The 22,471-nt window shown below is 37.5% G+C and overlaps 1 protein-coding gene and 2 long non-coding RNA genes across 7 annotated transcripts in view; 2 read left to right on the top strand and 1 right to left on the bottom strand.

The window, feature by feature from the left end:
- The window catches only part of THSD4 (thrombospondin type 1 domain containing 4), a 297,164-nt gene extending 278,251 nt beyond the window's left edge, over positions 1-18,913 (top strand). For all 3 annotated transcript variants that reach the window (XM_005025428.6, XM_027467115.3, XM_013104946.5), the window contains 4 exons: positions 7,403-7,576; positions 10,131-10,310; positions 12,322-12,466; positions 13,841-18,913. In XM_005025428.6, coding sequence (XP_005025485.2) covers positions 7,403-7,576; positions 10,131-10,310; positions 12,322-12,466; positions 13,841-13,983 — 642 coding nt within the window. In that variant the 3' untranslated portion in view covers positions 13,984-18,913. The remainder of the gene's footprint in view (positions 1-7,402; positions 7,577-10,130; positions 10,311-12,321; positions 12,467-13,840) is intronic.
- On the bottom strand, positions 14,271-21,293 carry LOC113845005 (uncharacterized). Its single transcript, XR_003500155.3, has 2 exons — positions 21,085-21,293; positions 14,271-20,689 (listed from the first exon to the last, which is right to left on the bottom strand). It is a non-coding gene; the product is annotated as an uncharacterized lncRNA (long non-coding RNA).
- The window catches only part of LOC119718005 (uncharacterized), a 71,510-nt gene continuing 69,821 nt past the window's right edge, over positions 20,783-22,471 (top strand). For all 3 annotated transcript variants that reach the window (XR_011812156.1, XR_011812158.1, XR_011812157.1), the window contains exons 1-2: positions 20,783-21,142; positions 22,124-22,203. This is a non-coding gene — a long non-coding RNA (uncharacterized lncRNA). The remainder of the gene's footprint in view (positions 21,143-22,123; positions 22,204-22,471) is intronic.

Genomic DNA, 22,471 nt, shown 5'->3' with positions numbered 1-22,471 from the left:
GACATAGATGTGAAGCAGGTAATGTGGAAAAAGTTGGAGTTTTCTTCTTAGTGCAAATGTTTTAGGGTCAGAGAGAAAATAATGGATTTTTTTTTTCTTCTCAGCTTTTATAAGTGAACTAATTAATTAATACCAAATGCTTGCTACTATAACTGGCATTATTCACCATTACTTCTGCCAGCAATCAGTTTGGAGTTTGATTCACAAAGAGAGTGAAAGGAACAGGTCATTTCGAGAGGGGGTGGGGAGGTGGGGGGGGAATAGACTCCAAATGGAGTGTGCAGAATCTTCAAAGGTTCCTACGTACCTAACAAGGATGTTCAGAGGCATTTAATGGCAGTGGTTCAAATGAAAGCGGAACATGGGAATAATCAATAGTATTGCATAGCAGGGCTTTGGCCATTAGCTTTCTGACTCTACCTCTCACTATCTGTTTTCTGGGATCAGACCTTTCTCTTTGTATAGAAGTATGTTTCTGTTGAAGGATACTGAAGGGGAGCATTCTGTCATGGAATGGAAATGGGTAACCCCAGGCATATGGGTTTTCTGTGTGCAATTTCCCCAAACAATTCTTATAAAAAAAAAAAGTGACATTTCAGCAATAAACATAGACCTATGATGGTTCAGATAAGCAGCCAGAAGTTCAGATGCTTAAAGAAAACTTGTTCAAACCTCTTGAGTCTGCAAAACTGTGGTGGAAATCTCACAAGAACAGGCCTTCTTTGTGAGATTTATTACATGCCTACTTCACGTCCCAGCTGGAAATACCACAAAACAGTCTTTTCTATTGTATTTTGACATTTCAGCCGTGGCTAGGAAGAAGAGGTGGAAGAACATGTCATAACTTTTGAGAACGTTGAAACTTTAAAATGGTTGAGTTCAAACTCGATTACAGTCATAAGAGAAGTCATACAGTCATAAGGCCTGATCTGTACTTTTCCGAACCCATTCTGCAAACGCTTGATGTCTATTGATGCATGTGCAGCAAGTAGAGATTCCAGAGACCTGTCAAAGATCGGTTAAGCACATACTTTATCTTTCAGCAAGGTATATATCAAACTTCCACATGCGGATTTATATGACACATAGAGCATTCAATATAGGTTTGGCCAATTAGCGAAGCATCAGGAAAAACAGTACAGTAACATAAAAAGGACAATTGTCTTTACTACTGACATGTTAAATTTCACAGTTTAATAATTGATGCATATTTCTGCAGAATGTGACAAAGGTATTCTTTAAAACAGAGTAGAAGAGATGAATAGCCACATCTGTGTTTTAAGAAAAGGGCATGCTCTGATTTAGGATTAGTGAATGGATTTTTTTTTCTTATTTTATGGAAACCTTTCAAAGTTTTAATTGATGCAAACTCATTTTAGTACTCATCTTCATTAATAGTTTTTGGGGTTCTAAATTGGAAGATTCTGTAATTAACACATCCTAAATGTACCTACAATATAGTATATGTGCACCCAAAAACTGAAGTCTACATACAGAGCTGTGTGTAGAAGTTCTGTCTGCTTCCCTGGGAGAACTGTGTGTATCTTTCCTCCATAAAGCACACTGGGCTGCCTTCTCACTAAATGAGTGTCGGAGTCCAGTGTATGTATGTTATACACACTGTTTTACCTGCAAAGCCTATGAGCTGCACAGCTAACCATGTGCACACTGTAATGTTTGCAATGGACCATGTAAAGGAAGGTAAGAAAGCAATTTATCCTTAAGAAACAAACTGTTATTCTTCTGAAAATTATAAGTTCTGCTTTGAAGTAGTTGTAGACACCATTTTTTACTCCTTTCAGTGGGAAAGAAAGTAGAGGTTAAAAGTCTCTAGCTTACGTTTTACGTTTTATGTGCCCGTCTATACATTTATTTCTCTATCTTCATTACAAATGAAGAGAACTAATTTCAGTTTCATGGCTTTGTCTTCTAAACGATCCTTAGCACCCTTAGCCTTTAAACAATCTGGGCAAACCTTCATGAAGTACTAAAATGCATTTGTGGAAAGATGGCTTCCTGTCTCATAACTGACTTAGGAAGTCACGTTAAAACTGCAGAGCCACCAAACTGCATCCTTTAATCAGCAGAGTAAACCTGGTGAACCTTACTGAACTCGGCAGCAAAATTGGATTGATGGGGGCAGATGAGATCCTTGCAAACATTTCACAACTAATTTTTGGATAGTTCTAATTGCTGGAAAAGTTACTTCTCCTATGGGTCAGAAGCAGGAAACTGTATCCTCCTGATTTACAGCAACAGGAAATTCACCAATGTTTTCTGCCAACTATCTGGAGCATTCCCTTCTTGCATTTTTGTTTATTCCTCATTGCCATCTACTCTGTTCATTTGTTTCTCATTTGATTTAGAGCATATTTGGAATAGAAGCCAAAATACAAACAATTCTTACACATTAATGAGATTCTGAGGCCAAAATAGAATGTAAGGAAGGAAGAAAAAAATGTTCCTCCTCAGGGAACAAAATCTAAACTGATCAAATGCATGCTCTGGGTTTTAGTCATTTTTAAAAGGAGAAACAGCAATGCTTCTATAGTAGCTTTCATTAGAGAATTACAGCATGCTTCCTAAAAATCAATGCTTTATTTCTCTCATTCCTAAAACATTTCCTATCGGGTACCAGTCAGCTTGTTGACCAGTCAAAGGTGTAGAACCACAAAAGTGTATTGTACCTCACGCTTCTCTTTCACTGGTCTTTATTTAAATCTGGATAGCTCAAGTAAAATCTCCTGGATCCTGAACAGATAAAAGCAGAGAGGCCACCATGGAGTTTGTGCAATTTTTAGCTATTTTTGATTACCCAGTTTAAAATTTAAAACAACTTAAAATATCCCTTTACATGGTTTTCATGTAGAAATCATATGGAAGTAGAAGTTTTGTGTTCTGTATGCATAAATTTGTAACTAACTTCATGATTCGCAATGGAACATATAGCCAGGAGAGTTTTGAAGAAGACGTGGATAGGATGGCCAAAACCTACAGATAATTTATTTTTTATTCTCCCCAGCTGATCTCTCTTTGCCAAAATTCATCTGCTTTAGACTTTCTAAACAACATGTAACTGCCAAAAGCAAACTGGTTTGTTTAAAGGCAGATAGGAGAGTTCTGGCGAGTGCACGCTTCTGTCATATCTTTGGTTTTAAAGAAAAGGCAGGCAACTTAATACTGGAAGTTATGCACAGAGATTAGAATTACAGTAAGGCAGGCTAGTATTTCATCACAGAGCAGTGACATTAAGAACAAAGATACACAGTGTTCACAAAAGCTACTTAAAAATACATATTTCACTATATTCGTGTGACCTACTGTTTCAGGTCTCCCAGAAATCAAATTCTGGAAAATAATTTTTTGTTTTTTCTTACTAAATCAGATCATGTATGGAGACACTGCCATTTGCAAGGCTGAATGCTTTAAAAAATGTTGATGTATTATTTCTATTATGCCCACCGTTGTATTTCTATTCACCTATCAGAAGCCTCACATAAGCCTTCTCCTTGTTTTGGGAAATGTAATGTATGGAGGGCACAGCCTTTTAGTAGTACAGTGACCAAGATTTTCTCTTAGCTGTCCAACTAGCCTCATTCAGGCAAGTCTGGGCCATCATACAGAGCCCCAAACTGCCAGCCTTCTCTTTGCTTTTCACCTGTAGCCCACTTCTTTGAATGTGACTGAATACATGTGAAAACATTTAATGTCTTCTCTTTTTTATCTCCTAAGGGAAGTTAGCTTTGTCCATACACTCAGGTGAACTAGCTTTGCTAGTGCTCCAAAGTGGGAGTAAAAACCAGCTCCAGAAGCTTTCTCATCAGGATCAAATTTTTAAGCCTCTCTCTGCAGTAACATATGTAACCTCCTCCTGGACTTTGAACTTGGATAGCTAAGGAGAACTTGTTAACTTCCTTCACAGATGTGCTCTATAGGGTTTTAGATAAATAGATAAATAAAGTGTGATAAAATAAATAAAGCATGATAAACATATCCTGTACAAATGAGGAAACATTTTACAAGAACTAATTTGACTGGTTTTTAAAAATTTGATTAAACTAGCAATGATGCTGAGACCTGGGTGTAAAAACCTCTGGACCCCATTGGTAGGATTCTTGATGCTACTTTCCCATGAGCTGTACTTGTAGTCCCAGCTGAGGGCAAAGATGTGTGCTGGTACATCAGTCAGAAGGAGCTGGCATAGTTAAAGGGTTTTACTTGCTTTGCCACTCCATGTGGATGGGACAAAAATTCAGGCTTCCACATGCAGCTTCTCAGTTTTGCAGGAACTAGCCTTATTTTCCTGGGCTGCTGTTACAGTTGTTTTCTGACAACTGTCAGAGCACGAGATTCTTTTTTTTTTTTTTTTTAATGGGAATGGAAAGCTTCTAAAACTCAACTGGTGTGGAACGGACATCAAGAAGAGAAAAAAAGACAAACTCTTTAAAATTAGGGAGGGTGTTCCACAGACTAACATTTTTGAGGGAATTTGTGCCAATTAAAACAAGAAAATGAAACGAAATATCTTTAATAATAGGACCAGAAAAGAGAAGTTGCAGATCATGGAAGTTCCTTTCAGGTTCTGTAAGGAAACATGTCATACAGTTAGGTTATGGCAGTCGCTGTGTGTTAATGCAACAAATCAATGGCACAAAATTGGCAGTAGTGGGTGTGTCAATTGCAGAAACTGAAGGGAGAGGATTTATTATCCAAACACTCCCTACTCCCTGCCTTAGCTTTGGAAATCATGGCTTTCACACAGCAGATTTTTACTTGAAGGAAGAAGAAGAAAAAAAGAAAAAACAAATACCTCACTCAGAAACATTCACATTTAGGTTTGCTGTGTAAATCCTTTGAGGGTAGTTAATCTGTAGTAAAATCTTGCAGCAGAGGGTGGGACTGCCCTATACCTTCCCATTTGGAATTTCCTTTGTTATTTGATATGTAAGCCTCGTTCATGCATATTCATTTAAAACATAAGACTGGAGATTTTCTGGATTAATTTATAGACTAAACTTGTTCTCAGCTCTGTTTGTTTGCAAAGCAGAGAAGCAAATTAGATTGTCAAATGAAAATTACTTAGAAATAAGAAAAGTATTTGCAGAGTATATGCATATTTCTCTATGCATAATGTAATTGAACAAACTTCCCTGGGATAAAATATGAACAGACAGAAAACTTATTTTAGTACAGTGGGTTTGAAAGGCAGCCATTTATGGGGCTCAGTGAAACAGTTTACCTAGGAGTGGAACATTTTGAAATCGGTTTAGTTTAGTTTTAGTTTACATAAAGGGGAATATGTTCAGTACTTAGCACAATGTACATCATTTTGGTATTTCCAAGATGCTGTCAGTTTACTTTGAAAAGACCTCCTCAGACATCAAATGTGGTTTGCTGAGGAGCTGAGTCTATTTCACACATTGATATGAAAGTGGAAAATTTTCTTGTGCACCACCACCAAAAAACATGTGGTTCATTGTGCTACTTAAAGGAATCATTTAAGAGACACTCAATTATTTGATCTTGTAGATGGGGGAAGTGCAGTTTTTTACTACTCCATTGGAGTACATAAGCAACTCTTTAAATTTTGAATTCCTAGTTATTTCCAGAATTGTATCTTGTTAAAAAAATGTACAAGTTTTACAGGTAAAACATGCAAAAAGTTTGATCACCTTTTTGGCTTTCTAGGGATTCCATTTCAGCAAATAATTTGTTCTTCTATTGAATATCTTGTGAAAGAAACTGACTTGGTAGAGGGAAAACTATTTTCCAATACTGTATCTGTGGAATAAATATGACATGACTACATATTTCACACAACCAGTATTCCTTGGTGTGTGATTAAAGCCTGGTTTGCAGCCAATTGTACATTCAGTGCCCGGTGTCTCTGGGAGATGGTGAGCAACTGTAGTGGTTTGGCCTCTTATTGATAGTGGCATCTGCTCTTCTGTAGCTGAACTATTGGATGGGAAACCTTTCTAGTACAATTGCCAGTGGAAGCCAACCTAAGCTAGTGGGCAGTTCTGTGTCTCATTTCCAGTTCTCTTCAATTTTTTCTTGCTTTTATTCCAAATATAAAAATGTCCCAGAGCTACATTGATTCACAAGGGATGTTCTGTTCATTGTGGAAGTAATGCCTAACTATGCCTAGCTTTTCCTAACTAATTACTTGGTTTGTTAAAAATAAGATTGGAAACGTCAATCAAATGTGTCTTTTCTCCCATACACTGCATATTTACTTGTGGTTTTCTTTACATGTGTAGTATAATATAATTGCTTGTAATTGCTAAATTCAATTATGTAATACGTATCTTTCAGCAAGCTGCACGTTTTTTCTTTATTTTCATGGTCTAGAGATGAAATGACAAATGTGTTTTCAAAGAAAAGAAAATGAAGATTAAGAAAGAAAGAAGCAACAACAACAACAACAAACAGTCTAGCACATGAATTGCTTATCTCCCAGGCATGTTTGCTTTTTAAATGTCAACAGTTTGATGCTGCCCAGAACAGTGGAATGTGAGACTTTCCCACTGAAGGAGGTGAATGACCAAACTATAAGGGCACAAAGAGTCATGATAAATGGAATTTATCCTGCATGATTTATGGGTCATATGCATACCATCTCCAAATATGTGACATACACTCAGCATATCACTAAATAATACAAGCTTTCATAATTTAGCAGTGAAAAGTTGAGAAAGATGAATATTAGTTACTGGCCACCTTTGCTGCTAAAAAACATAGTAAAGAACTTACAGTTGAAACAGGGAGGGCAACAATTAGTGACCGTTACAATTAATTGTAGAAGTTTTACCCAAGTCTTTGTAAACTACCTGTTTTCTATTTTATTGTGCTCTCATACTCTGTCAGCAACCTATATGGAAAAGTTCCAGGATGCACTATGCAGTCATTTTGCTACCAATATCAGCAGCTCTCAATGCCAGTAGCCCTCAGATCTTCCTCACCTCATCCTTTTAACCAGCATAAGAATTCACCTGGCTAACAGCTTGAACAGTCAGAAGGGAAACTCACAGAACAATTTGTAGGCTGAAACATAACTGCTCCCTGAAAAGCTTTTTGTTGAAATTACCTCTCAGATGCATTAACTGGTATGGCAAAAGATGAATAAAATTAAAATTGAAAGAATTAACAGATAGGGAGAAGGAAGGAAAACTAAACAAGCTATTAAAAACCTATAAGAAATTTCTTTCTTTCCTAATCATTCAGGTTCACTCATTTGTGATTATGAAGGACAGGTACTATTTGTACTGTATTTAGAGGTATGAAACCATAAGATTATTTGCTACAATTGAATTACAAGTGAAAATAATTGATGTTACATGCATTCATCTATTTTCCATGGATGGACTAGTGAACACCTGTTATGTCTTCTGCTCCCCAGTGTTCTGCAGAATGTGGTGATGGGGTCCGTACACGTTCAGTGGTTTGCATGACCAACCATGTCAGCAGTTTGCCTCTGGAAGGCTGCGGCAATAACAGACCCTCTGAAACAACTCCTTGTAACAATGGACCCTGCGCTGGTAAAGTGGAGTGGTTTGCTGGGAGCTGGACACAGGTAAGCTCTACATCTAACATGTGTTTGTTTTCTATATTGGCATTTTAATCCTTTCCACATGAGGAAGATCTGTGCCATAAGGTATTTCTGCATCTCTGTGGAGTGTTTGGATAAGTGTTTTGTTTGTTTGTTTGTTTGTTTTTTCCTCTGTATTTTACTGAGCTAATGTTCAATGTTTCAAGATGGTTCTTTCCTCTATACCTTAATTTTTGTTTCTCATCTACTGACCCAGTATATTAATAAAATGAGAGACATCAGAAAGCTGCCTAGCATTTCAAAGGAACGCAAAAGTAAGAGATTTACACCTATTAAGTTAGATCGTTTGTGATGCATACCTGTGGGATGTGTATAGGCAATAGCCAAAAGATGCACAATAAGACAAAAGCAGTGGCTAAAATCAAAAGTTGGCTTCTGTTTTGCTGAGCTGGTTTATCATGACAGGTGAAAAGAATTAGTGGCCAGTATTCTGGTGCTCTTTCTTTGCAGTAAATTATTTCCTTCATCCACATCTCAATGTTCTTTCTCATTCTTACTAAACATTTCTGCTGTCAGGAGCAAAGGAATTTCAGAAGCTGTCAGCTGGTGCCCAGTCGTTTACGTCCCTCTAATTTAAGTAGGCTCTAATGTAGCCCAGAGAGCCTTTTGGACTGCTGATACCAGCATTTCTTCAGGTTGTTAGGGAAAAGTCTCTTGGCTGTGCTGTTAACTCACTGCATTTCAGATTCCAGCTGGTAAGGAGTTGGAAATTAAACTGGTACAGCTGAGATGGAGATTACATGCAAATGCTTCCAAGTGTAAGTGATAATTATTTGTATTGTATGAGAGTAATAATAATTTCAGATTTAAAACATACTTTGCTGCAGTTTTAATAACTGGTAAAGTCTGGGCCTTGTTAGTTACACTGCTCCATGCAGGTGAATAGGAACTTTGTACCCTATTACCATAGAGAGAAATGTGCAATAAGGTTGTCCTAACTCTCCCCATGCTGTACTCAATAAGAAAGTTTCTTTCCTTTACAATTTCCTGTTCTTTTAAGCCTAATTCACCTTCTTTCTTTGTATGAAATTGCATTCAGTTTGATGCATACCAGTTATACAAAGTGTTCACTGTATAGTATGTGAAAAAAAGTGCCTGACAACTTCTGTTCTACCAGACAAATCCTGACTTTAAATACCATAATGAAAGCAGACAGCCAGTAGACCAGAGCAGGGAGCATTGGTGGATGACATTTAGCATTGTGCTCCATTAGAGCTGAGGCTAAATGTTAAGATAGTGTCTGTTGGAAGAAGCGCTAAAAGAGAGCAGTGACAGAGATGTTCAGTGTTAAAGAAAATGGAGTTACATTACTTACTGTAGAATTTATTTAGGTGCAGTCATCTCTAGGTTTTTCATTCGTCTCAAAAGTTTTTATGGGTATGTGGTAAAGGGATCATAAATTCCACACAAAGTATTAAAAATAGTAATAATAACACTTGATTGTTTTAGGTTAGAATAAGCCTTTGAAAATCATGGCCCCTTATGCAACATAGAAATCAACGTATCACCGGAATACTCTTCTGAAAAAAACGTTTTAAAAGTGCCACCAACAATCTTATGTGTGCATTTAACCTTTAAACGGGCAATAAGAGTCTGTGAGAGTAAAATTTGCTTTTTGGAATTGGAACCAACACAGCATCACATCGATATTTGCAAACACAAAAAGAACACCCTGGCAGATCAAGGCATTTTCTAAAAACCACACCATGTGGGGATTTGTAAAACTGCAGAACTGTGCTCTAGCCTTATAACCTCAAAGGTTCAGTGCATGCAATCCTGCTTCGGTCAGAAGCAGTAACACTGTATATGGAGAAAGTAAGTTACGCTTCTCCTTTTATTAGAAAAAAAGCACAATTATAGTCATATCTCTTATTTTTAACAATAATTAGGAAAGCATTTTTAGTCTTCCGTACCATTTGGAATAAAAATGAATAGAAGTACAGTTTTAACCACTGTAAGCATTTTTAAGATTTGTAATTAAATGTATAATACCCAAAACATATAGTCATTATTCACTTGATGAATTAAGTCATTACTATATCCTGTAGCATTTTCTTGTACTAGTTTCTAACTGGCACTTCTGGGTACTATGGTAGCACTACATAAATATAATAGCAACCCAAGCATTATCTAGGCTTCTATTCTGGGTCTGAGGGATAAAAACCCTATGGCAGGTACCAAAGAAATGTTTTACCCTTTGCCCTTCTCCTTAAGTCATACATATGCCAGAGACAGAAGGAAAGATATCGTTAACGTTACTGAGGAAAGAGCTTATTAAAAGAAGGAAATAAATTTTGTTTGAAGGTGTCTTAATATGTATCCAAAAATAGCAAATAAACAATGCTTTATAAATTTAGGTGATGAATATTAATTTAAAGTGCAAGTATATGCATTTGTATGCGTGAATGTTCTTTTATTTCAGGAACAAATAACATGGACAAATAAGTTAGTTCAGAACCAAGTTGAAGAACCTAAGTAGAATAACAAATTCCACCGTTTTTTTTCTGCTCTGATACAGTGCTCTACTGAATGTGGCAGTGGAACTCAACAGAGGGAAGTAATTTGTGTTAGGAAAACTGAAGGCCATTTCGATGTTTTGAACCCCTATGAATGTTCATATTTGGAAAGACCTCCCAGCCAGCAATCCTGCTACCTCAAGCCGTGTGGATCTAAGTGGTTTCATACAGAATGGAGCACAGTAAGTCTACCATGCTTTTCTAAATCTGGTTTTGTTTGATGCATCCTTTTCGATGTATATTGAAAGGGAACACCATTTGGATAAAACTGTTGATCATGAAATAAGGCTTAATCTTTCACAGGAATGATACTGAAAAGAAAGCGTACTCTTCAGCAGCCAGTGGAGTTTATGCTTCATCTTGAGTTTCCTTAGTCAGGAACCTTTGGGAAATTCTTCATTCAAGTGACACAAAAAATGGAAATTTTATTTTTTTCCATGCTTGGTTATTTGACTATCCCAATGGCAGCACTAGAAAGTAGAAAAGAAAGTAGAATGTTTTTAACAAAAACAAATCAGATGAAGAAAAAATGGATTTTTCTTCCCTATTTTGCAGGTGTGTATAGATAGTTATTTGAAAAACAAAGATCCAAATTATGCTCATGATAAAACCATGTAGATTGAAGTATCTCCTTTGATGTTGCTGGAAATTCTTTGAATTCTTTACTGTTAGTTTAGTTCAAATGACTTTCATTAGGAAACGCATTTTCAAATGTGAACCTGCGAGTGTGTAACCACAAAAGATCCAGGCGTGCATCCACAGGATACAGCAGATAGATTCTTTCTGAAAGTGAAAATATATATGCTCTCTTTTTCATGCATGGAAGAAAGAAGCTGCTAAAAATCAGAATCTGATAGAATAGAACAGAATCTGATAGGATCTCATAACTTCAGCAGACTTCTTATATGATCCAGAATAAATGGCACAGTCCCTTCAGTCATGGAGATTTAATGATTGGCTAATGCAAAATGCTGGGTTTTGTATGTAGTATGTTGTATGTAACTTCTAAATTCTGTCTTGGTTCCATTTAAAGTGCTTAAGATCTCTACAGATCTGAATGGAAGGTTTTATTGTTAGATATCGGATAATTACAATATTCTATGCAGGCATGTAATGAGTAATCATATTAAAAAAAAAAAAACAAAAAACACTAAGTGTTCTATTACTGTTTTTGTAGGTCTGTGTCTTCTAAACTGCGGAAGTGTTGTACTCCAAAATCAAAGAACAATTTAAGACTGTATTATAGGGAATATTTTAGTTTGCTACAATATCTGTTTTTATGTTAGTGATAAGTTGTTTTTATAATGTTAGGGGAAAAACATATGCCAAAGAAAAAGTCTGAAAACATTCTGATTACTTTGGGGCTATTAAAGTTTCAATAATTATAAATGATCCATGGTTAATGAAGCTTGTGAGCATTTAGGTCAAACTGGACACTGAGCCAAAACTGAAAGACCTCACTCAGGCAAAATTTTTAAAGTCAATGGGGGATTTGCTTCAATGTTAATCTGTGTAATAATTGACTTTGAAAACACCAGGACAAGCAAATACAAAAGTCTTTGGCTTCAGAACAGATTTTGAAGTAACACAGAAATATTTTCTTCAGAAATTAAAGGAAACCTATAATGCTTATTAAAATCGCTGTGCTGAAAGAATTGGAAAATAATTGAGCACTAGACAAAAGGCAATTAAAATGATTCCTGATTATATATAAATGGAGGTAAAAATGGCAGTGGAAAACGGTGCACTCAAGTAGTCTAGTCAAAGTTCACTATAGGAAGTTCTTAAATAAGAAATATGTGAACCCTGTGGAAAGAGTAGATTGGGGAGATATATATAAATAAGCAGAGAAAAACAAGACTAATTAGACTAACAAGACTAACCAACAAGACAAATTAGAAAAGCAAGAAGCTGACAAGTTCAGAAAGGGAAAGATTCTTGCATGCTTTCAGTGGTAGTCCAGCATGTTTCTTTGTCCAGTTGCTCCCCCTATAGACAAGAACGTTTTTGAACCTTTAAAGATAATTTCACCTGTATGTTAAGGAGTAGTTACAAAACAAAAAACTACAGCAGTGGTGAAGTTGATAAAAGGCTGCAGTGATTATGTCTTTATCTGGGTTTCAGGTCCCTGTTTTTATCTCTATATTTGCACATTGCATGCAATCTTCATGAACTTCGGCTTTTGTATTTCAGTGTTCCAAATCCTGTGAAGGAGGATTTAGAGTTCGAGAGGTACGATGTCTGTCAGATGACATGACAACCAGTACTCAGTGTGATCCACAGCTTAAACCTGAAGAAAAAGAACCATGTAACACACAAGACTGTATCCCTGAAATAGGTATGGTAGAGAAACTTTGTGTTTTAACTATGGAACTCCATCTAGTGGATAAAATCCCTAATAATCATGCACAGGTTTTAGAGTTTATTTTCTTTCTAAAGTCCAGAGGTTTGTTTTTATACAAACTATGGCTCTTTTCTGTGATGTGAAAGTAGCTTTTCACTTCTGATTTAAAATCTTTTCCTTGAAGCACTGAAGAAAGTGGCTTACTTTTGAAGATGCTGAGAATGTGAGAAATCCGCTTCTGTGAAAACGATAAATAGAGCTGTTTTTAAGCAGCCTCCTTGCATTCTGAAATGTTTCTCTCAGCAGAGTGTTTGAAAAACAACAACAAAAAGATCATGCATCATATACTGTGTTTGGTAACAGCTCCTATAAGAAAGAATAACATTATGGATATTTAATATAAGAACATAAATCATTCTTCTCCTCCAGATTTAATTTTAACAGTAATGAGAATGCTAGGGAAAGGAAGATGATGCGAGTATTTAGAAACAGTTTGAAATCATATTCTGCAATAATTACAATTACTACAATAATGAGAATTATTTTTAACATAATTTAAGATAATTATCTTAAAAGCTGGTATACCTGTGGCATTAAAAATATTTATATTGTGCTACTGTTGTTGTTCCTTCTCTATTTAAAACAGGCTTGTACAGAACTGCTCATTTTTACATCTGATCCTAGCACTTTGATATTTTGTCTTTGTCTTAACACCTGTGTGGTGGACAGTGGTCACCTGATCATATGAAAATATTATCTGTCACTTAAAAAGTGTTTCTAACCCTGTTGGTTGTAAAGGAAAACTTCAAAATGTGAACAGGCCATATTGTAGCAGCTTAGAAAACAATGGGGAGTGTTAAGAACACCGTTTTTTGGTTTTGGTTGGTTTGGTTTTAATCTGGGTAATTTCAACCAATCACAACATTTGTAACGAAGCTGATGTTTTACTCAGCGGTGGATTATTTCAATTTAGCAGTTGAAAATTAACATGTGCAGGTTCTGGTGCCATCTGTACACTACTGCAACAGTTTAGTATCTGGGAATCTAAAAATGAAGTGGATAGAGGTACCTGGGTGGAAAATACTAGAAATTTCCCCATCATCTTTATTTAAGCCAAATTTTTCAGAAGAAAAAAAAATAAAAATGAACAGTATATATGAGGATAGGTACATTTAATCTGTGTTTTTGTGTGTCTTGATTGAATGTGGAAAATCTTCAATCAATTTGCATAGGTAGCCTATTTTAACCTGACAATGAATGTTTGAATAGAGGTTAAAGGGATTTTACACAGTAAAGGAGAGGGGATTGGTTGCCTGTTATTCCACTCTTATTTTCTTCAGTTTCTTTTCTCTTCCTTTTTCTCCACAGATGAGAACTGCAAAGATAAATACTACAATTGCAATGTGGTGGTTCAGGCCCGGCTTTGTGTCTACACCTATTACAAAACAGCCTGTTGTGCATCCTGTACGCGTGTGGCAAACAGACAATCAGGGTTTCTGGGACGCAGATAACAAATACTCTTCTCAAGGCAGCAATGTCAATCTTCAGATGGAGCTTGAACAGTGTTACTGTTTTGCCTACAGCAGGTTTTAGCTTCTTAAAGAGATGGTTTTTATATTGCTGTGTACATCAAGGCACCAGACCATTTCAGTTACAATTACTGTGCAGTTATGTCTTTTTAAAAAATGTTTGTTGTAAAACCATGATCTTTTTACAGCATTAATTTTTAATGATAACATTCTTTGCACCTGCTCATCGGATAATTATTTAAAAAATATACCAGCCTTACTGTTGTGAAATTATTGTTAAAAAAAAAAAAAAATCAGTCATAGGCAATTACTGGAGATATTTTACCAATGTGGATGCAACTGCTGCGTTATTTTCTGAGTTCTTAACTCTTACATGATATTTTGGACTGCCTTAAAGTAATAGACCAAATCAATGAAACATGCACGTGACAAGAACTATTTTACAGAGAAACTAGGCCCTTGAAGACTCATTCATGTTCAGTTTCTTAGCACTCTAATGTATATTTTTAATTACTTCAATCCATTCATAATAAATTATAGTAATGGTTAAACTTTTTCAATTATACTTTTAGCTAACTTCCCGTCCTCAGATGGCAAATATATGCACACTTGACTGCCAAAATGTGCCTTCATATTTAATTCATAAACTCTTGAAATTATACTATTCTACTGTATGTTTTTTAAAATACATTACCTACCAGAGTGCCACTAGTGCCTAACCAATTAAGCCTTTAATAACTGCAGCTGTCAGTGAGATTTACCAGGAAGTTGAGGAGACTTTGCTCATACTTAAAAAGAAATACACAGAGTGATTGTTTCCACTGGCAAGGTCTCTTTCCTGTAGGGCAGTTTTTCAGTGAATTGATATCTTGCGTGATGTCTTGTCTCTGCCCTATTTTTTAACAGCTACCATACAAAAGTATTGTGTCCAGACCTTGTCTGGAGACATCACTAGTTTCTGAAGCAACCACCAACAGATGTAGGCTTCTCTGCTTTATAGTAGTCTGTTATTCCTGGTGTCAGTAGTCTTTGTGAGTGGAGTAGCCAAGTATTTATAAGGAGATCTTACCAGTTGATGTTCTTCAGGTTTTGATCACTTACTACAACATACTTGTCATTTTTGCTTCATTCCATGTTTCATCCATCAGATCTTTTAATACCACTCCCTTTATGCTACTCAAGAATAGCTTTTCTTAGACCTAAAGTTAGGTGGTGATTTTTCATTTCTGCAATTACTAGACTCAGCCTTAGGATGTGCTGAAGGTAAATAGATCACGTTGTACAAGGCAAAAGAAAGCTTTTGCATTATCTGCACATTCTCTAGCTTTTACCTGTGAGGTCTTTCAAATGTGTAAATAAGGCTGAGGGAAGAAAGCAACACCTCTGCTCATTCAACTGTTTATTACAGCATATTGCTTTTATATTCATGATATCCAACTGTGCATCTATTTCTAAGGTGCCTGCTGCCTGAATTGAAAAACAGCTTTAATAATGTATGTTAAGCCACTCCCACTGATGCAGTAGTAGAGTGATTAATGTGTCCTGCTAATGATTAGAGGCATGTTTGAACCTCATTCTGGATTTGTACTAGAGCTCATCCCAGATGATCCATCTGTAAATGTTCATCTGTTTTTATTTTGTTCTTACTGCTTGGGTGGAGACAACATGGAAGAGAGACTGGGCCACTGGGAGGCAAAGGTTTCTGGGCATGCTACTTAGTAGTCACACCAGTTCATGTACTGGAAGCTACAGGCACAGAAAGGTAGAACACCTCCAGTCTAAAAGCTGCGTTGGACTGAGACAAACCTTAGATTTTTTGATTCAGTCACTTACGAAGAATGTATTTCAGCCACAATGAACTGTAATGTTTGGCTAAATGAAATTAACAAGTGTTTCCCCTAAACTTCGAAGTATTTGTGATTTTAAACCATTAATGTTATTGGCTGTTTCTGTATACTGTTTTTTTGGGCTTTTTCACTGTAATTAATTGATGTAAGTCCTTTAGAAACAGACATGCTAATTAGAAAACCTTCGATTTAAGTTCACAAAGCTTTTGCAGTCCTATTTCCTTGGATTATGAAAATTTATTCATGAAGGTAATTTAAAAATTTGTGGTCATATTTTATATTCATTAAGATTCTTGACCAAAGACTGATACAGAGAAAGTACAGCATAAACAACTCTGGAATCTGGTATTTGTAAATACTGATTTTCATCTCAAAGTCTCATTGCAGCAAATCTTCACATAGAGTGCATAATTTTTGCTGTTATCTCTTTTGTGCCAAGGAAGCGTGTCCTGTGAGCTACAGTGAAATACTTGTACTGAAAACCACGAGGAGAATGAAATACAGAGAAGTAATCAGGTTTGCAAACAATTCATAGACAATCTGCTTGCACACACTCTTGGCTGTGAGACAGCAAGTTAGCAAGGAGACAGGTGATCCTGGTCTTCCATAAAATCTGTTGTTATGCTCTGGAATATATGGCGATTGGGTTATTTTACAAGGATTATCATCATGTAGGCTCCATTAAGCTGCCACTTAAGTAAGCAATTCATGGGAGCTAAATAAGAAAGAATCTATGCATACATGTAGTGCTATAACCCTGTATAACTCCTAAGCTGTACAGCCTTGTGAATTTAATGCAGTGAATTATGTTTATAGAAACTATATATTTCTTTTTAGTAAAAAGACAGGTTTTAGATGTATCAGTTAGAAAAAGATTGCATCACCTAACTGAACATCTGGTGATATGGAAACTACTAAAGTCTTGCTGAACTTAATCATTTATCATCTTTTCTCATGTTTCAGCATAATCAAAATACTTGTTCCTGAAATATGAACTAATGAACCCTTCTTTCAGCACTTTGATGTAGAAGAACTAATATTACCTACACAAAGTAAGTGCTATGCTAGTATTTCACTGTCACACAAAGTGCACTTTTGAAATTGTGACTATAGCATTTGTTTTAATAGAGCAATATACCAATTTAGGATGATGTCTACAGAGGCCCTGATTTTAATTTCATGATTTTACTGTAAATCAGAGGTGGCATTTGCCTATGTCTCAGTCCTAGAACATGCCAGTGGTCACCACTGAGGGAGGAAGGTGAAAGCAGCTAATGGCCAGTAGAACCTCCGTATGTAAATTGAGAGTAAAATGTGCTCTCGGTGGCTTTTCTTTCCAGTTCATCTCCATCCTGCAGTCACTCTCTTACGCTGACAAAGTGTTCTTCTCCTCCTATCTCACCTCCATCCCTTTGTGCTTTGGATGCCAATTTTAAATTTTGCCTGCATTACTGAAAATCCTCAGTGGTTTGGTTAAGAATCTGTTAGAAATAAGCCCAGCTATGAAGGGAGCTATATTCCTGCCAGTTCAGTGATTTTTGTGTGTTCTTCTTGGCTAATTTTAAATGCATGATATTAAAATAACTACTGAAAGAGTTCCTGTTCAATGAACCTATGATTACACAACTATTGAAGTATGTATTGGCCCTTTAGTCTCAAATCTCACATATATTTAAAAACAAAACAAACAAAGCAAAAAACTTTACACTCAAAAAGTAAAAATTTGTCTACCTGGTTTTCTTGAGATCTACACTTAGTGTCTGACTAATCTCTTTCTTAGAGCCATTTGGTGTATTAGGCAGATTATTTATGTGCATGTCTGTATTTGGAACACAAAACATGAGATTTTGAACACTGAAAGTAAACTTCCTTTGTTCTTAGCATCAGTTACAGAATATGTTTGTGGGAGCTATATTAGCTATTGTTTAGAAATTGTATTAAAATTGTACCTCCTAATATCTCAAAGGAAAAATCATCCAGTAATTGTTTTTAGTATAATTTAAAGGAAACCTCTCAGCATTATAAAATCTTAATAGGGTGGGTAAAATTCAGACCTAGTGAAGGAAGAAAATTTCATTTAAGAGAACTCACACCAGACCTGAACTTGGCTCTTTACTTATCAGCTTTTAGCAACAAAAAGTTACAAATGCAAGTTCCTAAGCTTCTTTAATGCCATTTACTTTAATGGATTACAAAACAAACTACCACTATATTTGGAGAGGAGGGGAGCTTAATTTTGAGAAATCAGTGACCTCACAGTGACAGTCCGTCATTGCTGCTTGCCCGGAACTATTTCGCCTATGTTGTGTTTGGGTCTCTGAGACCTAGTCTTGCAATGGCCTTGGCAGGGTGGGTGCATACAAGCTTGTGAACCCCACATTGAAGTTGCTTGGGCTCCACTTGGAGGATCAGGAGGGACTGGAGCCTTAACTCTAAGGATATTTAAACCTGACAAAAAGTGACAGAAAAAAAAAAGAAAAAAAAAAAACTTTTATATATAAAAAAATGTCTACATGACCCTAATAATTGATTTTGGCAGAAGGATATACTTTATTATAACTTATTTTGTTGTTATTTGTAAATACAAGATGTTTATGGGAAATATGTATTCTGAGCTGTGTGTATGGAACAAGCCACTGCACCAAAATAATTCAAATATTTAGAATAGGCAGATTTTTATTAAAAGGGACCTAATATGTATTTATTTACATATACCATTCACATTTTGTCCAGCTCTTTCATTATACTAACCCAGCTTTTATGGAATTTTATAGCACAAGTATTACATATATATTTTTGTATATATGTCATACTGTAAATCCGTAATATAATTTTCTAAACTTTCTGATTAGCCAGTTCCTTGAGTGAATTAAAGGAGGAGTAGAAGCAAATTGCTTTCTGACTCGTTCAGGAATATGTATCCATAGCAATGCACCTGAACCAGAACTGTACAGCATCCTTTTCATATTGTATGCATTTTCTCTTTGATGAAAAAATGTTAACTATTTTTGTTTATGACTAATTTATTTTTTATTATTTGGAAAAATAAAGTAATTCAAGATGAATTTATGTGACATGGTTTATTTATTATTTGGTTGATTTGTTTGATTTCTTCCACGGTCATTGTTTCTGGAGAATTAAGCACAAGTATCAACAAAGGTATAACGCACTAAAGGAATCCTCACTCATGTACTGAGAATTACAATCATGCTGCAGAAAGGTTCATAACCAGAACTTCATTAGAGCTTTGCAAAAGGGATTGCAGCATCCTGATAGACTGTCCCTAATGGCAATCATGTATATTAGAAATGGGAAAGAAGGCCATTTCCTTCTTTGGTGTTTTGCCTTGGTGTTTTGGGAGCTCCTATGCAATGTCTTGCAGGCTTCCTCCCAGTGTATTCTCAACCGTATTGTGTGTTTGTAGCATAAGGCTCTGTCACTTCCATGTCTAGACTCATAGTGGTTTACCAGTAAAAAATTGTCAATGTGACTGCAAAATTATCCAAGCGTGGATGCAGCTTAGGTGTTTTCATACCATACATAAGATGATGTTATACACTGTAAAACTAGTGTCCTGGGTGCTGAGGGAATGTGCGGTTGAATGCGTAGGTAGAATTTCTGTTGGTAGCTGCTCAAAGATCATAGTTTTTTCCTCCCTATTTGGCATAACCAGACTGGTAGTGTAGACAGCTCATCACAGATTTTATTATAATTCCACTATAAATTAGTGAAATTCTAAGGGAGGAAAAACAAAATACCTCAACCTTTTTGGAGATCATCAGTTGTTTCATCTTTCTTCTTTGCTGTTGTGAGAAAATCTGTATATTTGAAGAAAAGTAGAAATTACGAGTTATTTGAGTTTGGATTTTTTTCCTGAATTCCAAATTACTAATGAATAGAAAAGGTCAAATTTGGAAGGCACATGGGATGTAGTCCTTAGTAATAAATTAAGAACTGTATGCTCTCAGCATGCCAGAGAAAGATGTAATTTGTTTTAGAAAGCTCCATGTCCAAGCTCATTCATCAATAGATGTTATTAATGAGTTACAATGTTAGAATAAGTATATGCTACAGCAATACATGCTATGTCTTGGAACTGGATGCTTCTGGCTAAATAAAATAATTTTCACCTTTTAATACTTCAGAGCGTTTCATAGTTTTAAGTGCAGCAATCACACATCACAGAGCAGTACAATCTGAGGGCACACCAGGACTTTTCCCTCTGCTCGGCCTTCACTTAAACAATACAGTTTATCACTTAAAAGTACGGCGAAGTTGGTAATGCAGTTTAGTCAGTGCTGTTAGCATTTTTGCTGGAGGATTAAATTCGCTTTAATTGAGTTTGTAATTTACATCTTAACAAGGTATTTCCAAAGCAGTGTCTGTAACTGTGGATAGAGGAGAGCCGTGTGTGCTTCCTGAGGCACAGGGAGCACAGGGACCGGACCGCTCCCAAGGCTTGCACAGGATTGACACAGCAAAGTCCAGAGCTAAAAGCAAAGCCGATTTATCTACTTTATTTGTTATTAAATGCAGAGGTAATGTTTTTGTTCGAAGGCAACAACTGCTGTTTTCTGCGTGGACCAAAGGCCAGGAGTAAGCCTTGTGCTGTACCCCTGCAGTTCTGTCCGGGAGGCGCTGGGCAGCTGTTCCACGCTCCCTACCCACGGCTGCAGCCACCCGCGTCTCCTTACGGCGCTTTCAATGCCTGCGGTGCGAGCGCTGAGAAACCACCGCGCTGTGAGGGGGCAAGCGTGGAGAATTTCTGTGGAGAATTACACGTTCCCTGTGGAGAATGACTGCGAGCCAAGTTCGTGCAGCCTACGGACAACACCTCCACGCTACAAAACATGAAAAAAAAATATAATAATCAATTGCAAATCAACAACTGTCCTTTCTGCCACGGGGCGAAGCCCACGCTAACTCTGTTTGGCTTTAACGCTGCCCACCGAGGCAGCCCCGCGCCCCCGGGCGGGTCGGGCAGCACCGCCAGAAGCCGCGGCCCTCTCGGCGCCGCCGCCTGAGGCGAGGGGCGGGCACGCGCTGCCGCGACCGTTGGGCGACCGTTAAGCGGCCCCGCTCCGCGCTGTGGAGAGGCCGGCAGGAGCCCCGCTCCCGGGCGGGCCTACGGGGAGGCCGCCGGTGTCGGCGGGGCGGAGCGGGGCGGCGTTCTGCCTTCCCTCCCTGCCTCCCGGCAGAGCGAGCCTGGTAGCGGCCGGCGTTCGGTCACGGTTACCGGGAGACGCGGCGCTCCTCTCCCCCTCTGGGCGCCGCAGGGGCTGAGGCTGGTTTCTGTAAGTGCGTGCTGGGCGCCTGGCTCGTTAAGAACAGAGCTTGGGTTATTGACCCACAAGTTTCCTTGATAATTAATTACTCGAGTTTCTACCACACGTTCTTTATGTTTAAAGTAAAAATTAAAAGTAAAAATAGTAAGAGGAGCAAATGCAGTACTTGTTTCCTCATCCGCGTCCAGAAGCGGTACATCAGCCTCCGTGAGGTGACCCTGAAGTGTGGTAAGGCCGTCAGGGCTTTCAGGTCTGTGTAGGGAGGAAAGGTTCATGTTTTCGCGTGGCACCTGTTTCTGGCCCCAGACAGGCGGGATTCTCATGTCCCACGCCTTGTGTGAAGGGCAGACCTGCTGCGTGGCTGCCTGTCCTGAGATGAATATTAAAGAAGTTAGATAAACTGTGGGATTAACCCCTTTAGTGATGGGTTGACGAATGCAAAGTGCAGATCTTTAGTGCCTGACACCACACCCTGTCTCATCTGTACCAGTAGCTAGCCACAAACTTGTACAAGGAAACGGGACCAGAGGGAAAACATCAAGGGATTATTCATAACATAAAATCAAATAATTGCTCTTAAAAGAAGCAGAAAAAAAAGACTTAATTTTGGTTCTCCGCAGATGCAAGTTCCAATAAGGAACAAATACAGAAAGTCAGTGCTGTTTCCTGACCTATTTTCTAATATAAATAGACTTATGTGAGCATTGATTGAGAATGTAATGTAACACCTATCTATAAAGAAGTTTAAAGTTTTTCACTGAACAGTTGAGGTTGGAAGACAGATAATCTACTTCAGCCCCCTGCACCAAACAGGCTACAACAGATTGCCCAGGGCTGTGTTCAGTCAGGTTTTGAATATCTCCAAGGATTGAAATAGGCATCCCTGGGCAACCTGTTCCAGTGTTCCACCACCCTCACAGGTGTTTTTTGTTTTGTTTTGTTTTGTTTTTAAAGTTTTCTTAATTTCAAATGGGATTTCTTTTGTTTCAGTTTGTACCTACTGCCTCTTGACCTGTCATGGGGCCCCCCTGCAAAGAGCCTGGCTCAGTTGTCTCCAGTCATTCACATTGGTAAGATCTCCCCTAAAGCCTTCTCTTCTCCACATAGAGCAGTCCCAGGTGCCTTGGCCTCTCCTTGTGTGTGAGCTGCTCCAGTCCTTTAATTATCTTTGTGACCCTTCACTGGACTCATTCCACTAAGTCTACATGTGTCCTGTGCTCAGATTGATCCTTGTACTTGATCCTGATGATGTAGTGAGCCAGCTGGAACAGCACACACAAGATACCCTTCACTGTAATGACATAATCAAATCCAGCTGGTGGGAAGCAGTACTTTTTA

This window comes from Anas platyrhynchos, chromosome 11, assembly GCF_047663525.1.
Source record: "Anas platyrhynchos isolate ZD024472 breed Pekin duck chromosome 11, IASCAAS_PekinDuck_T2T, whole genome shotgun sequence".
Classification (NCBI taxonomy): domain Eukaryota; kingdom Metazoa; phylum Chordata; class Aves; order Anseriformes; family Anatidae; genus Anas; species Anas platyrhynchos.
This window is presented reverse-complemented; position numbering and strand designations above follow the sequence as displayed.